The sequence below is a fragment of the Malus domestica genome, chromosome 15, assembly GCF_042453785.1.
Source record: "Malus domestica chromosome 15, GDT2T_hap1".
NCBI lineage: Eukaryota > Viridiplantae > Streptophyta > Magnoliopsida > Rosales > Rosaceae > Malus > Malus domestica.
In genome coordinates this window covers 6,602,233-6,618,753 of record NC_091675.1, presented here as the reverse complement: position 1 = coordinate 6,618,753, position 16,521 = coordinate 6,602,233, and the positions used below count along the sequence as shown (strand labels likewise).

General features: G+C 37.5%; 3 protein-coding genes and 1 long non-coding RNA gene across 11 annotated transcripts; 3 read left to right on the top strand and 1 right to left on the bottom strand.

Annotated features, from left to right (window-relative positions):
• The first annotated feature begins 166 nt into the window (after positions 1-166).
• LOC103431322 (bark storage protein A-like) lies at positions 167-3,010 on the top strand. Its single transcript, XM_008369471.4, has 5 exons — positions 167-622; positions 767-834; positions 1,135-1,290; positions 1,797-2,045; positions 2,495-3,010. The coding sequence occupies exons 1-5, from the start codon at positions 397-399 to the stop codon at positions 2,870-2,872; spliced, it is 1,077 nt and encodes a 358-aa protein (XP_008367693.2). The 5' UTR covers positions 167-396; the 3' UTR covers positions 2,873-3,010.
• A 538-nt stretch (positions 3,011-3,548) lies between these two features.
• LOC103431319 (aldehyde oxidase GLOX1-like) lies at positions 3,549-16,331 on the top strand. 8 transcript variants are annotated; one of them, XM_070814674.1, is made up of 6 exons: positions 3,549-3,810; positions 4,204-4,428; positions 4,521-4,588; positions 4,693-7,363; positions 7,607-7,767; positions 10,059-11,912. In XM_070814674.1, the coding sequence occupies exons 4-6, from the start codon at positions 6,944-6,946 to the stop codon at positions 11,227-11,229; spliced, it is 1,752 nt and encodes a 583-aa protein (XP_070670775.1). In that variant the 5' UTR covers positions 3,549-3,810; positions 4,204-4,428; positions 4,521-4,588; positions 4,693-6,943; the 3' UTR covers positions 11,230-11,912. The 8 variants fall into 8 exon arrangements, with proteins under 8 accessions (XP_070670775.1, XP_070670776.1, XP_070670777.1 ...); XM_070814675.1 differs by having other exon boundaries at positions 7,597-7,767; XM_070814679.1 differs by lacking the exons at positions 3,549-3,810; positions 4,204-4,428; positions 4,521-4,588; positions 4,693-7,363; positions 10,059-11,912 and adding exons at positions 14,285-14,509; positions 14,602-14,669; positions 14,774-14,929; positions 15,183-15,434; positions 15,787-16,331 and having other exon boundaries at positions 7,614-7,767.
• Positions 4,209-4,863, top strand: LOC103415462 (bark storage protein A-like). The gene is made up of 3 exons (XM_070812639.1): positions 4,209-4,428; positions 4,521-4,588; positions 4,693-4,863. Exons 1-3 carry the CDS (start codon positions 4,209-4,211, stop codon positions 4,861-4,863), a joined length of 459 nt encoding a protein of 152 aa, XP_070668740.1.
• On the bottom strand, positions 9,126-9,536 carry LOC114821461 (uncharacterized). The gene is made up of 2 exons (XR_003768773.2): positions 9,398-9,536; positions 9,126-9,303 (listed from the first exon to the last, which is right to left on the bottom strand). It is a non-coding gene; the product is annotated as an uncharacterized lncRNA (long non-coding RNA).
• Positions 16,332-16,521: the final 190 nt, after the last annotated feature.

The following is a 16,521-nucleotide window of genomic DNA, read 5'->3' as shown; positions in this document are numbered from 1 at the left end:
CCACTTCCTAATCTCATTAACTTTTGACAAATTATTGCTTTAATTAATCCACCCAGATGATGACACGTGTTTGTGAAATAATAGCAGACAGAGACATATGGGTTTGGTCAGTGTACTTCAACACATGGCATGGGATTGAATCGATTGATAAGTAACACACGCCCCCGGAGAAATTTTGAATCGATTGATAAGTACTAAGAACACGAATAATATACTACGTATCATTATATAAATAAAAAAAAGTTTTATTTTATAAGTTGTTAATTTTTAATAGAAGTATTTCATTATTTATGTACTAATACGTAGTGTATCGTCCATATTCCGAGAAAAATCTTTATAAATTCTCTAATTCTTTATTCCTTAGGGCACCTCTCTCTCTTTCTCTCACACACAAAGATGGGAGCTTCATCAGTAGTAGCTTCTCTGATGATGATCAGCTTCTTCATGCTTAACAGACAACTGCAGGCAGATGCTGCATTGTCCGCAGAGACATACAAGTCGATCGACGAGGCGAACCAGAGTGGCCCTTATCTAGGCGTGGTCATTCCAAACGCTTTCGAAATGAACCCTCTTCTTCAATCTCCAAACTTCACCTCAACTAACCTTACCATAGATGTCTCCGGTACGCATACAAATCGTGTTCTACTTCTTCATCTGGAAAAGAAGACGGGGATTCGAACTTAGACCTTTTGAAAAACAAAATGAAGCAAATAATTAGTATGAAATATATACTTTCTTATATACTTTCTTTCTGTGGTTTTCAAAGGAAGAAGATTTCGGTTCGGAACCATTGCTAACAAGAAAGTCATATTGGTTATGACAGGACTCTCAATGGTACATACACACATACATATATATTATCATGTACCTTCTGACTTTCTAATTCACTTTAGTTTTTCTTCGAGTAATATTTCAGCCTGGGTGCGAATCACATCGCAACACGGTGTTATTGATTCACTCAGGTTGTGGCATGTTTATTGACATTAGTTATACTCTATTACATATATTACATCGTTTATTTATATATAATACGTAAATTAGTAACATCATGTCAAGTTATGATCGCCGCACTCAAAGTTTCTCGTTGTATCCTCTTTTCTGATTGCATGTGTTATCATTTTTATGTTTTTGCAGATTAATGCAGGAATTACTACTCAGCTTTTGTTAAGCCTCTTCGACATAGAAGGAGTGGTGCATTATGGCATAGCTGGTAATGCAAACCCATCCATAAACATTGCCGACGTGGTCATTCCTCAGTATTGGGCCCATAGTGCTCTTTGGAACTGGCAGGTGCCTCCTCTTCCTAATTACGGCCACAAGTCGCTTTTACCAACTAACTGGAAATTCACACAACCTTATTATTAATTAACTAGGTTTTCAAAACATGTAAGCAAGTACATAGAGAGAATTCGATGCACGAATTTCATTACAAACTTTGAAGTTAAGCAATTTGGGATGGAAGTATTACTTGGAAGGGGTTACTTTCTCAAATATATATCATCTAGCACATGAAACTAACCTAATTAGTAAATGAGCTTGAACTCAAGGTTTCGCAGATTTAGAGCAAACACTGTCTAGAGCTACTTATATCGTTCATTTAAGCTCCCGAAATTTAAATGCCGCTTAACTAATCCCTGACATTCAATAGTTGTTAATTAGACCTCACTTAACTCCTTGAGTAACGTCAATTTTTCTTTTCAGCTTATGAGTTATCCCTTCTTTATTTCCCTCTTTTTGTTAGTAAATATGAATTTGCGGTTATTAGTGTGCTTGTGTGTGCGTGTGACATGGTGCAGAGATATGGACAAGGGCCAGAAAACGAGCTACCCCTTGAAGCAAGCGGAGACTACACCAGAGAAATTGGCTACTTAAAATTTGCAAATTATACAGTCAATGCAAGCAGCTCCTCATATGACAACCTGTTAAACAATATTTGGTATCAACCGGAGGAAGTCTTTCCGATAGATGGAACTCCAGAGGAAAGACAACATGCCTTTTGGGTTCCTGTTGATCCCCTTTACTATAACATCTCTAAAAAATTGGAGGTAATAGCACGGCTTGAAGAGGCCTAAATGCTGGGAAATTTAATTTTGGCAAACCAAAAAAAAAAGTTCGCGGTGGTGTAAAAGACATCTTTCCTTTCACGACGTTTTTTTTTTCATGCCTTAAAATGAGTATAGTTTAAGGCACGCTTATTTCCACATCCTAAAAAGTCAAAAAATATCTCAATTACAACAAACATTAGCACGTCACAATAATGACATATCGATGATCAGTATGTCATCATTATTCAAATTGGTATTTCTTTGATATTTGATTTTGATTGGTTCAACAATTGAAAATTGATTTGTGATCATTTTTGTCAATATTCCTAGTCTCCTAGATATTTAATGACACCATCATGTTGTTAACCAATGCGGTCTAAAATTAAATGCGATGCATATAATTATCTTTAGCGTTCAATTAAAATTGGAAAATTGCACATTGTGTCTAGGACCTGAAATTGGAAGGCTGCCTGAACTCGACGACATGTTTGTCCCATACACCAAAAGTGGCAAGAGTTGATAGGGGAACAAGTGCAAGCATTTATCTAGACAATGCTGCTTACAGAGGCTTCATATACAACAAATTCAACGTCAGCCCTGTGGAAATGGAAAGTGCTTCTGTTGCCTTGATATGTCTTCAGCAAAGGGTGCCCTTCATTGTCATCAGGGCTATCTCCGACTTGGCCGGCGGCGGCGGCGCCGATTCGAATGAGGCCGACGCATTCTTAACTCTCGCTTCCAAAAACTCAGTCACTGCTGTTTTGGAATTTGTCAAGCAGTTATCAGCTTCAAAGGAATTTGTCAAGCAGTTATCAGCTTCAAAGTGATCACTCACTCTAAGAACTTTTTTTGTATGCCACTTTTGGAATTTGAATAAAACTGAGGGGCTTTCGTGAACTGAATCCCTTGGTTTGGAGTGTAAAATTAAATGTTTTGAGAGCCAATAACAATTCTCAATATTCATATGGAGGCAGGTTGCTAATTGCTATAATTCCTGTTTATTGCCTCTATGCTATGAATTTATAAGGGTTAATTACTCTATACCCTTTATATGTGGGTACTTTTTTAAAATGGACCACAAAGTTTTAAGTTTTTATATTGCACTCTAAAATCTTGAATTTCTATCAATTTGTGCATTGGGTTTGATTAATTGTACGATAATTCATTAAATTGATGACGGAGTGAGGTTGAGAACCTGATGGACTAACATATAAGTCACATTTGCACTAAATTGACAAAAAAAAAAAGACTCAAATCAATTTAATGAATGATTAGATGTTCAAGAGACAAAATGTATAAACTGATACAATTTTGTAACTTCAAATGTGCAATTTAACAAAGCTAGAACTTCATAATCCATTTTAAAAATCACTACAAACTTGAAAGGTGTAAAATGTTTAGTTGGCCCAAATTATAAAAACAACACACATTACACATGGGAAATAGAAGAAAATAGAACCCTTTCTTTTTTAAATGAGTTGGATGTAAATATTAAATTAGATTAACCTATAAATATTTAATAATTCACTCTCTTTATCCCAATATTAGTCCACTTGTTCGCCACAATATTTAAATATTATATTTCAACTCCCCAACCTATCGATTTCTGAGATCTGTGAGATTGTGACCGAGTGAGAGTTTTCTCCTGAGGAGACCTATTGATTGTTGGTCACAATAAAAAATTTCTCCTGAGTGAGGAGGAGACAGCCTGCCCTCAGCTTGGAGTTTGTTTCTGCCATCTGGTTTTCTAGCTTCAAGATTATTTGTAAGTATTTGCTCTCGGTACAGTCTTAAAGTTTCTTCCATTTTCCTTTGCGCTTGGTTCTGTAACTCTTGAATCTCCCCTATCCTGCTGTCCACTTTGTATATGGAAACTCTGAAGTTCTGTGTTCGATTCTTTCAACTCTAATATTTTTGTGTTCGATTCTTCATTCTTTAATATCACTAGTGTATACCAAATCTTCTTTTAAGTCCTCATTCATTTGCAAATCACACTCTGACATGTATCCAAAAATAAATCATTAAAATCACAGAAAGAAAAGTTTCTTCACCAAGTCAGCCCGATGACATGATTAGTATGACAGTTTGCACACAAGTTTCTGATGCTTCCAGTTTCACTACCGGTTTCTATATTCTTCTGCTCTCTCTCTCTCTGCAGGAACAATGAGAACTTTATCAGTAGCTTCCATACTTCTCTATGCTCTCTTGATGCTTAGTCCACTGCAGTTAAATGTTGCATTGTCAACTGAGACACAAATGTTGATTGAGGAGGCCAATATGAGTGGCCCTTATTTAGGTCTTGCCATTCCAAATTATTATGAAATGGACCATCTTCTGCAATCTCCAAACTTCACTTCAAGTAACCTGTTCATAGATTTCTCTGGTTAGAAATGTATCCCATTGCAAATTAACACAAGTTAAACTTCTTCCCTGGCTAAATCACCTTAAATTTCTTCTCATTTTTCTGGTTTTAAGGGAGGAGATTGCGATTCGGAACAATTGCTAATAAGCCAGTCATATTGGTCATGACAGGACTGTCAATGGTAGTATATCTGCTTTACTACAATTTTCTTAATTTCCCTTCGATTTCCTCTTTTTTTTTTCATTTCTGTTATAATATTTCTTTTTTGGTGTTCGATTGTTGTAGATTAATGCAGCAATAACTACTCAGCTATTACTGAGCCCGTTTGATATAGAAGGAGTGGTGCACTATGGCATAGCAGGGCATGCAAACCCATCCCTCAATCTTGCACATGTGGTCATTCCTCAGTATTGGTCCCATTCTGCTCTTTGGAGCTGGCAGGTTGGTGCCAGCTAATCCCTTCCCCCACAAACCTAACTTAGCTAGCTCCATATTTGGCTCCTAACAGAAAAGTCAGTCTGGAGTACTAGCAAAACATTTCTTTTTGTTTGTTTTTGCAAGACGCATCACTAGATGTGTTAGTTTATGATTTGCAGTTTAGAAGAATGACTTTTTAATTGTAACGAGTCGCGGTGTTCACACACACATATCTATATAGGCCCTTTAAGGGAATGGATCTCCATTTTTCAAAAAAAAAAAAAGGACACTCTCTTAACCGTTAGATTTGACTTTAATGAAATTATGTGGTTGAGTAAAGTCACACAGGCCAATCAACTTGTTAGCAAGTGGTACTTTACCACAGTGGTGAAAAAGTGTTGTGCTCTTGCATGACGGCGTGAGTTCGAATTATGTCGGTGACTAATCTAACATCTAACTTACTAGTAATGATATCACTCGACTCAAAAAAAAAAAAATTGAAACATATGTAGTGAATAAACATAATCTCAAAATTTAATTAAACTCACTTAACAACGATAAATAAAGCCATTATCACAACTTAGGGATGATGAGCAATCCTCTTAAAATAAAACTTAATATACACATATTAAAAACAAAAACAAATTGATGCAAAATCTCCCGACGACTAATACTATTCCAAGTCATGCATGAAACATACACATTTGTCATTTCATGTCACTTGGTTATAAGTAAACATCATGCATTTACTAATACTACTACAGGTCATGCATGAAACCTACACATTTGTCCTTTCATGCCATTTGGTTATAAGCAAACAAACATCATGCATTTAATAATACTATTCCACCTACACATTTGTCCCTTCATACCACTTGGTTATAAGCAAATATCATCTACAAGTTGTTTACTAATTAGTATTACTATTACTCAGCTTGTATCATGACCGTTTTCTTTGTGTTATTCATACGCCCAAAACATTGTAAGAAATAATGTTGATTATTCAAAATGAATCAACAACTAGTTGTACAAGCTCACAGTCAGTGATATTCCCAACTTGATAAAGAAAGAACAAAAAAACATTAAAAAAGGATCCTGGTCGGATCCTAAAACATAATACAAATTAAAATTTAACCTATTCCTTAATCAAATACATGATTAATTTTCTCCGGAAGATGCATATAATTTGAAGAATTGATTGAATATGCCAAGGAATAGGCAAATCAGCGCATACAAAACACATTCAGACAGATGATATCATGATCTGACAAATGTAGCACCAAAACTTAAACAAATCAAAATTAAAAACTAAACACTTATATTAGTTTATCATAATAAATGGCTAATCAGTTTAACGGAACAAAACAATGTTATGCCTGTTTCTGTCATAATCCACACCATCTCCTTATCATTGTTATTAATTTATTAATTCATTGTTATTAATTTAGTAATTATGGGTCCAAATCATTGTCACACGTTTTTCTTTTGTCTGCAATATCCAAATGTCTGACCCAATAATTCGAAACATGGTGACAACTGAAATCTAATTTGGTGCTTCCTATGAGCTCTAAGCCGATTCCAACGCAAATGTGTTTAAAGTTAAATTTTGTAATCTTAAAACTAAATTTTAGTACGACAAAATTTTGTTTTCCTAACTCCATCATGTTACACGTTAACTATATTAACTGTACAAGAATTGTCAGGCTGAATTTTTTTTTTTTTTTTTACTTAATTTGACCTTGACAAGAGGTGATGATAAATGTCTCACCATCTTGACCCATCCCATCTTTCATCATTCAATCAATTACTTTAATGTCATGTTTAATTACAAATTTACGCTACTATGTTTAGCTTAAATCTTTTTTATTTGGACAATATTTTCAATTTATAACTTAAAAACGGGCATTTCAAGTTATAAATGCCCCTTTTTTGGTACTTACTTTTTTTTTAAGGGAATTTCAGCTGTACCAAAAAACTGGTACTTAATTAGGTGAATTGGAGATGGCACAACCATCCAAAAAGTCATTCAAAGCTGGAGAATTTTAGAAGGCATAAAAGGAGCACCAAGAAATAAGAGAAAACATTGCAAAGATCCTTTTTCTGCGCACCCTGTAAAATAATGTCCATCTTTCTCAAACCCCTCCCTCTTCTCTCCCTCTTCTTCCTCACCTACTGTCTCATAAACCCTAATGTGTTTGGAAACTCTAGGGTTCGTGAAACCCCAGTCATAGTTATATACAATGGAAGTGGTGAAAAAAATGGAGCCGCCAAGTATGATGGGGGAGAGTATAGAGGTGGGTGGGAATTGGTTTCGGAGAATTCAGGTGTATCGGCCATGCACATGACCATCATGCCTAATAGTAACAAGGCCATTATGTTTGACGCTGCCGGTTTCGGTCCATCGGAGATCTCGTTGCCTCCTGGAGACTGTCGTCGGGTTTTCGATGAGAGGGATGAAACTGGAGAATACTATGAAGAGGATTGCTGGGCTCATGCGGTGGAATTTGACACTGAGACTGCAGCTATTAGGCCGCTTAAGGTATGTATAAACTAGTTTAAGGGTTTCATAACTACATAATATTTTGAGAATCGGTTACGAACTTTAAATCGAAAAAAAAAAGAAAGAGGAACACTAAACAAAATATATAAAGGCACTAAACTGTTGCTTGTATTAGTGTCTCGATTCAATTTTTGGTTAAAAAAATTTAACCAGTTCAAATATTTGTGCATATTTCCATTTGTTTTGCTGTAACTTACTTTTGTCTTTGTTAGTTTAAATCAGATCTTGACAGACACATGGTGCTCATCTGGTGGATTATCAGCTAATGGCACTCTTGTGCAAACCGGTGGATGGGCTGTTGGAGGGAGGTCTGTGAGATACCTCTCCGGATGCAATACCTGTGACTGGGAGGAGCACCCCATGTCACTTTCTGCCTCAAGATGGTATGTTATATTAATTTGTTAGTTATTTGTTAATTGGGTAAATCTTAGTTCACTTCCCTCAAGTTTTGTGGTTTTCAACATTTGGTACATGAAGTTTTTTTCGTCCCAAAATTGTACCTAAAGTGTTAATTTTGGGACAGTCTCATACATCCGTTAGTTTGACTGTTAAATCAACCGTTAACTGATGATGTGTCGCTCACGTGGACAATGATTGGACGTCACGTGTCAATATGAGACCACGTGAATATTAAAAAATTTAAAAAAATTAAAAATTAAAAACTTAAAAAAAAAAAATTTAAAAAATCTGGGCACCCACCCATTCCCCGCTTCAGATCTGCTGTCCCCTTTTGTGTGTCTCTTTCCTAATACTTTGACACATATCATTTAACATAACATAGATATAACTCTGTTAACTTTTTATCTAATATTTAGAAGTAAAAAATAAATAAAAACCAAAATAATCAGACTAACTGTTCAGTTAGTAAATCCAGAATTCTTCACTTTTTTTCCGTGTAGCTCATGATTTCTTCCAATCTTTTATCCATTCTTTTCATCCAGACTTATTCTTCAAAGCAAGGTTTCCCAGTTCAAGCTTTTAATCTTCAGGTTCCAAATCAGTAATCATCACATTTCCTACTTGGCCTGTATAATCAAGGAATTTGATATCGAAATCATCTGCATAGCCACCAGATGCAACGATACTAGTTGCAAGGATCTTACCACCATGCTTTACATAATCTGCACCACCGCACAGATGGACGGAAGTTTGTAGGCCTTCGAATTGGAGTCGGTGTCATTGATTTAGTTGGAGAGAGCAATTGTTTGGGCTAAAATAGAGGAGGATGGAGGAGCAAAGGGAGACGAAGGAAGAGGAGGAGATGGAGGGACGCCGGCGTCAATGAGAAGATGGCGGAAGGGTGGGTACCTTGGTCGTCGTTAAGAAGATGGGGGAAGAGATAATATAGCTGGTCTAAATTTATTTTTTCAACACAAAATAATAAAATTTAACAGTCTTTAAGTATTGGTTAACTTAGAGGAAACATGTCAAAAAAACATAAAGGAGACATAAAAAAGACACGTAATTGGAGACGGTAGATCCATGACCCCCATTCCCCTTCCCTTCCCTTCCCTTCCCTTCCCTGCACCCATCCTCCTCGCACACCCACCCATTCCCGTCCTTCTCCCTCCCTTCTCTCCTCTGCACACTCACCCTCCCCGCACACCCACCCATCTGCCTCTGGAACGGGAGCTTCCTGATCAGTAGCTCTGAGCTCTTCTGGTACTTGCGGATTTCATTGCGGCATATTCACAAACACATTACAATCACAATCCAGCAACGTTAAATCACAAAACAAGAATGATTAATTACCAATCCTTAATTGATTTCCGTAATTACCCACAATCAAAATTACAAATTTTAAGATTAATTGGGTAACTAAATGGGGGTTCGAATACATAACGAAGAGCAACAGTTCCAGGGCGGTATCTGTGGGGCTTCTTCAAGCCTCCGGTGGTAGGGGCTGATTTCCTAGCAGCCTGAGAAAATCCCAAAATAGAATCAACACATTGAAAGAAAACAAAGCAGATTAAAGGGAGTAAATATTAGGGTTTGAAGAAGGTATCTGCGAACATTGGTAGCAAGTTGCTTCCTTGGAGCCTTGCGTCCGGTGGACTTCCGAGCAGTTTGCTTGGTACGGGCCATCTGCAACCACAAATTAAACCCCAACAATCAAAACCCAATTTGATTTTACAAAATCTGAATCTGAAACGCACCCCAAAAACCCTAATTCCCAATCGCAGAAGCAATCGTGATAAATTGGTGAGTGCAGAGGAGAGAATGGAGTGAGAATGAGGGGAATGGGTGGGCGTGCGGGGAGGATAGGTGCAGGGAAGAGAAGGCAGGGAGAAGGAAGGAGGGGGAATGGGTGGTTGCCCAGAATTTTTTTTTTTTTTTTAAAATTAAAATTAATTTTTTTTTTTTAATATTCACATGAACCCATATTGACACCGTCCAATCATTATCCACGTGAGCGTCACATCATCAGTTAATTGCTGATTTAACCACCAAACTAACGAATGTATGAGACTGTCACAAAATTAACACTTTATGTATGACTCTGGGACGAAAAAAACTTCATGTACTAAATGTTAAAAACCAAGAAACTTGAGGGTAGTTAACTGAGATTTACCCTTGTTAATTATATCCGATGTGTTTATAAATAACTGTAAATTGTTGATTGCAGAGTTAAAACGAACATTGATGACTACTAATTATTTTACATTTTAAATAGGTTCTCTACCCAACATATCTTGCCAAATGGCAATTTCATATTGGTCGGAGGCCGACGCATGTTCAATTACGAGTATATCCCTAAGGGGGGAGGTTCTAATGATGTTTACTTTCCATTACCATTTCTCCAAGAGACCACTGACCCGTTTGAGAATAATCTCTACCCGTTTGTCTTCCTTTCCACGGATGGCAACATTCTAATCTTCGCTAATAACCGTTCAATTCTACTCAATCCGACCACCAACAAGATTGTCCGGGAGCTTCCTGTCCTTGATGGTGGGTCTCGAAACTACCCTGCATCTGGCATGGCGGCATTACTACCCATAAATCTCAGTGACCCGAACCCGAAAGCAATCCTAGCTGAAATTATAATATGTGGTGGAGCGGATCCTAGAGCGGGAAAGTTAGTTGAGAAAGGTATTTTCGTAACTGCATTGCAAGATTGTGGAAGGATTGATATAACGGACCCAAAATCCACATGGCAGAAGGAGATGATGCCAACTCCAAGGACTATGGGAGATCTGTTGATCCTTCCCACAGGTGATATCCTTATAGTCAATGGGGCCAAAGAGGGAATAGCCGGGTGGAACTTCGCACAGGATCCGAACCTGACCCCATTACTTTATAGACCCGACAACCCAACAACCCAACGGTTCACAGAGCTAAAGGCGACAACCATACCACGAATGTACGGTTCAACCTCTATGGTATTGCCAGATGGCAAAATATTAGTGGCTGGGAGCAACACAAATTACTACTACAATTTCACAGGAGTAAAGTATCCGACAGAACTTCGGGTTGAGAAATTTTACCCACCATACTTCGACCCTTTACTCATCTTGGACAGACCTATGATAACATCCGATTACAAGGGTAAAATGGTAAAATACAGAGGATATATTGTGGTGGAGTTCAAGTTGAAGAAAGCTGAGGTGGACCAATCAGATTTGAAAGTGACCATGTACTCGCCACCTTTCACAACCCATGGTTTTTCCATGGGCCAAAGACTTTTGATATTGGCCATAAAGAAGTTGGAAAATGTGGAATCAGAATTTTTTCGGGTGGAGGTTGTGGCGCCGCCATCGGCAGAGATTGCTCCTCCGGGTTTTTATTTGATCTTTGTTGTGCACAATGAAGTTCCGAGTTCTGGGATATGGGTGCAAATTGCATAGAGGATTGCATGCATCTTTTTTTGGTTGTTGTACATACATTGATACCTATTTTTCATTGATTGCATCGTAAACTTGAATATACTTTTCACAAAAAAAAAAAATTGAATGTATTCAGTGGGTCGAGCAATAAGGTCAGCAAAAGAAAACCCTATCGAAAGGGGCAAAAGGAAAGAAAAAAAAACACCTAAGTTAACTATGGCTATCATGCGAGTCGCCGTAACGATCACTCTAAAGGGTAAGGTTTATGCGATGAAATGCAACTAGATATAAGTATAGGCAACAACATCATCACAACCAAATTACTTTACCAAACTCCAAAATATATAACAAATTCAACGTCAGCCCTGCGGAAATGGAAAGTGCTTATGTTGCCTTGATATGTCTTCAACAAAGGGTGCCTTTCATTGTCATCAGGGCTGTCTCCGACTTAGCTGGCGACGGCGGCGCCGATTCGAATGAGGTCGACACGTTCTTAACTCTCGCTTCCAAAAACTCAGTCACTGCTGTTTTGGAATTTGTCAAGCAGTTATCAGCTTCAAAGTGATCACTCACTCTAAGAACTTTTTTTGGTATGCCACTTTTGGAATTTGAATAAAACTGAGGGGCTTTCGTGAATTGAATCCCTTGATTTGGAGTGTAAAATTAAATGTTTTGAGAGCCAATAACAATTCTCAATAATCATATGGTAGCAGTTTGTTAATTGCTATAATTCATGTTTTCTATGCTATGAATTTATAAGCGTTAATTACTCTATACCCCTTATATGTGGGTACTTGTTTAAAATGGACCACAAAGTTTCAAGTTTTTATATTGCACTCTAAAATCTTGAATTTCTATCAATTTGTGCTTTCAGTCTGATTGAATGTATGATCATTCATTAAATTGATGACGGAGTGAGGTTGAGAACCTAATGGACTAATATATAAGTCACATTTGCACTAAATTGACAAAAAAACTCAAATCAATTTAATGAATGATTAGATGTTCAAGAGACAAAATGTGTAAACTGATACCATTTTAAAATCTCAAATGTGCAAACTGATACCATTTTAAAATCTCAAATGTGCAATGTCACAAAATTAGAACTTGACAATTCATTTTAAAAATCACTACAAACTTGAATGGTGTAAAATGTTTAGTTGGCTCAAAATGGAAAGGCACCGTGCTGCAATGCACGGTCGGAGCATTTCACATGCGCCGGAGGGATTAGTCCTTGGGCCTAGGAAGCCTTTGGGATACCCTTGATTTAGTCAAAAAAAAAAATTGTTTAGTTGGCCCAAATTATAAAAACAACACACATTACACATGGGATATAGAAGAAAATAAAATCCCTTTCTTTTTTAAATGAGTTGGATGTAATTATTAAATTAAATTAACCTATAAATATTTAATATGGTTAATCTTAGTTTATTTTCAACATTTGGTACATCAAATTTTTTTCATCATAGGATGATACTTGAAGTTAAAATTTTGGGACAATTTCATACTTCTGTTAAGGTTGTTGTTATTGTTAAATCAATTGTTAAGTGATGACGTGATGCTCAGATGAATAATAACTAGAGGCTACATGTCACATGAACATTAAAAAAATTTAAAAATTTAAAAAAATTAACCTAAACATTTCTCACCCCCTTTCTTCTTCGACTCCCCCTTTCTCTCTCCCCTATGTCTCCACAACCACCACCTCCTCCACCATCCTCTCCTAAGCCTCACCCTCATCTTTATCTTGCACCCCAACCCAGACTCAGACAAGCAGATCGACGGACTACCACAGAATCCAGTCACGCAGAGATCGATTGAAGATTCGGGATTTTTTTCTTCTGCAGTTTTCGGGTTTGAATACTCGGGAACCATCACCTGAATCGCTCACTCTTAATTATCTTCTGCGGATCAACGAGAACGAGCTTGAGATCGACTGGTCGAAGATCCGACATGAATCGCTGGCGTTTGCACTGTACCGGGTCGTGAACAGGAATGTGAGGGAAAGAAAGGTGGTGTTCGGGTACAGGGAACGGGTCGGGGTCGGCGACGGGATCTGGTTCGACGTGTATCTGAGGAAGGAGAAGGTGTTGAAGGGAGTTTTCAGGAAGGACAAGAGGCAAGACTGGAAATTGGAATGTAAGTGCGTGCTGGAAGGCGAGAGTGTCGCGCGGAGGTCACGGAGGCTGAGGTCTGCATGGCCATGGTGGGTTTGGGTCTGGGTCTGGGTTGGGGTGTAGGATAAGGAGGAGGGTGGGGTTTAGGAGAGGAATGGTGAAGAAGGTGGTGGTTGTGGAGAGGGAGGGAAAGAGAAAGGGGGAGTTGATGAAGAAAGAGGGAAATGTTGCACCCTAATCATTAGGAATGTGACACTCATAATTAGCATCTCTCTTCTCTCTGCACATTTCTGTCTCTACGGGTTTAATAATTGTTTAATAAATTATGTTATTAGGATAAAAAAAATTTAATACACCAAAACTAAAAGACTCGAAAGTAATAAACTGATATTAACCCTATTTAATAATTCACTCTCTTTATCCCAACACACCACAATATTTAAATATTATATTTCAAACCCCCACCCTATCGATTTCTGAGATCTGTGACTGAGTGAGGAGGAGACTGCCTGCCCTCAGCTTGGAGTTTGTTTCTGCTATCTGGTTTTCTAGCTTCAAGATTATTTGTAAGTATTTGCTCTCGGTACAGTCTTAAAGTTTCTTCCATTTTCCTTTGCGCTTGGTTCTGTTAACTCTTGAATCTCCCCTATCCTGCTGTCCACTTTGTATATGGGAACTTGAAGTTCTGTGTTCGATTCTTTCAACTCTAATATTTTTGTGTTCGATTCTTCATTCTTTAATATCACTAGTGTATACCAAATCTTCTTTTAAGTCCTCATTCATTTGCAAATCACACTCTGACATGTATCCAAAAATAAATCGTTAAAATCACATAAAGAAAAGTTTCTTCACCAAGTCAGCCCGATGACATGATTAGTATGACAGTTTGCACACAAGTTTCTGATGCTTCCAGTTTCACTACTGGTTTCTATATTCTTCTGCTCTCTCTCTCTCTGCAGGAACAATGAGAACTTTATCAGTAGCTTCCATACTTCTCTATACTCTCTTGATGCTTAGTCCACTGCAGTTAAATGTTGCATTGTCAACTGAGACACAAATGTTGATTGAGGAGGCCAACATGAGTGGCCCTTATTTAGGACTTGTCATTCCAAATTCTTATGAAATGGATCCTCTTCTGCAATCTCCAAACTTCACTTCAAGTAACCTGTTCATAGATTTCTCTGGTAAGAAATGTATCCCATTGCAAATTAACACAAATTAAACTTCTTCCCTGGCTAAATTACCTTAAATTTCTTCTCATTTTTCGGGTTTTAAGGGAGGAGATTTCGATTCGGAACAATTGCTAATAAGCCAGTCATATTGGTCATGACAGGACTGTCAATGGTAGTATATCTGCTTTACTTCAATTTTCTTAATTTTCATTTGATTTCCTCTCTTTTTTTCCATTTCTGTTATAATATTTCTTTTTTGGTGTTCGATTGTTGTAGATTAATGCAGCAATAACTACTCAGCTATTACTGAGCCAGTTTGATATAGAAGGAGTGGTGCACTATGGCATAGCAGGGCATGCAAACCCATCCCTCAGTCTTGCAGATGTGGTCATTCCTCAGTATTGGTCTCATTCTGCTCTTTGGAGCTGGCAGGTTGGTACTAGCTAATCCCCCCCCCCCCCCCCCCAAACCTAACTTAGCTAGCTCCATATTTGGCTCCTTGCAGAAAAATCAGTCTGGAGTACAAGCAAAACATTTCTTTTTGTTTGTTTTTGCAAGACGGTTAAGTAGATGTGTTAGTTTATGATTTGCAATTTAAGATTGCAACGAGGCGCACGGTGTTCACATACACATATCTATATTATGTGGTTGTCTATTTTTCATTTTTACAAATTGCATGGTGTAGAGATATGGAAATGGGCCTGAAGATGAGCTACCCCTTGAAAAAGATGGAGACTACACCAGAGAAATTGGATACTTAAATGTTGCAAATTACACAACAAATGTGACAGATGGAAGCTCATATGACAACCTCTTGAACAACATTTGGTTTCAACCAGAGGAAGTCTTCCCCATAGATGGAACTCCGGAGGAAAGACAACATGCCTTTTGGGTTGCTGTTGATCCCCTCTACTATGAAATCTCCCAAAAATTGGAGGTAAAAGTTACCTAATCGAGAGTCCAAATTTGGACACCGATTGGCTCCGCCCTTGAAATCAGTCATTCTGTTTTCTTGCAGTCACAGTTTGACACGTGTCAAACTGTGAATCTGTGATTGACAGGTAAGCATGATTGACCACTTTCAAGAGAAGGAGCCAAGTATTTCCCTCCGGATTTATGTTATGATACTTGTGCTCTCATAAACTACGCCGCTTTAAGTCTCGATCTAATTACCTTTCAAATATAAACCCTAAACCCTAAAACAATATTTATATGTAATTAAAGATGTAATGGTACATTTAAAACATGATCATTAACTTATAACTCATGCATTCTTCTTGTTTACGTAGGACTTGGAACTTGAACGTTGCCTAAACTCAACGACATGTTTGCCTCATACACCAAAAGTGTATAGAGTCGAAAGGGGAACAAGTGCAGGCATTTTTCTATCCAATGCAGCTTATCGTAGCTTCTTATTTGATAAGTTCAACATTAGCCCTCTGGACATGGAAAGTGCTTCTGTTGCCCTAGTTTGTCTTCAGCAAAGGGTGCCTTTCATTGTCATCAAGGCTCTCTCGTCTTCTTTATCCGGCACCTCCGAACCCAACGAGGCTGCCAACTTCATATCTCTCGCTTCGAAAAATTCAGTTATGGCAGTTGTGGAATTTATCAGACGGTTATCACTTCATCAGCAGACTCATTGAACAAATGTCTAGTATTGATTAATCTTGCTTCTTTTGATTAACTTGTATGTGACTTTTGGAATTCAAATAACTAGGGCATGTTTTACTTAACTTAGACCACCTCCAAAGGAATGTCAAATTATAAGATTCAAATTACAATTGATGATTGATGTATAATTTGAAGTCTTATATCAAATTTTGTACTTCTCCAACCGAATTGTCAAATGTCATTTTATTATTTAAATAGTGCTTTAAATGGTTGTAATTATTAAAAAGAGTAAATTGTAGCAATGGTCCATCAACTTTAATCAAATTGGAGCAATGGTCTCTCAACTAAAAATTTATTACCATTGGTCCCTCAACTTATCAAAATTTGTAGCTATAGTCATTTTCATCAATTTC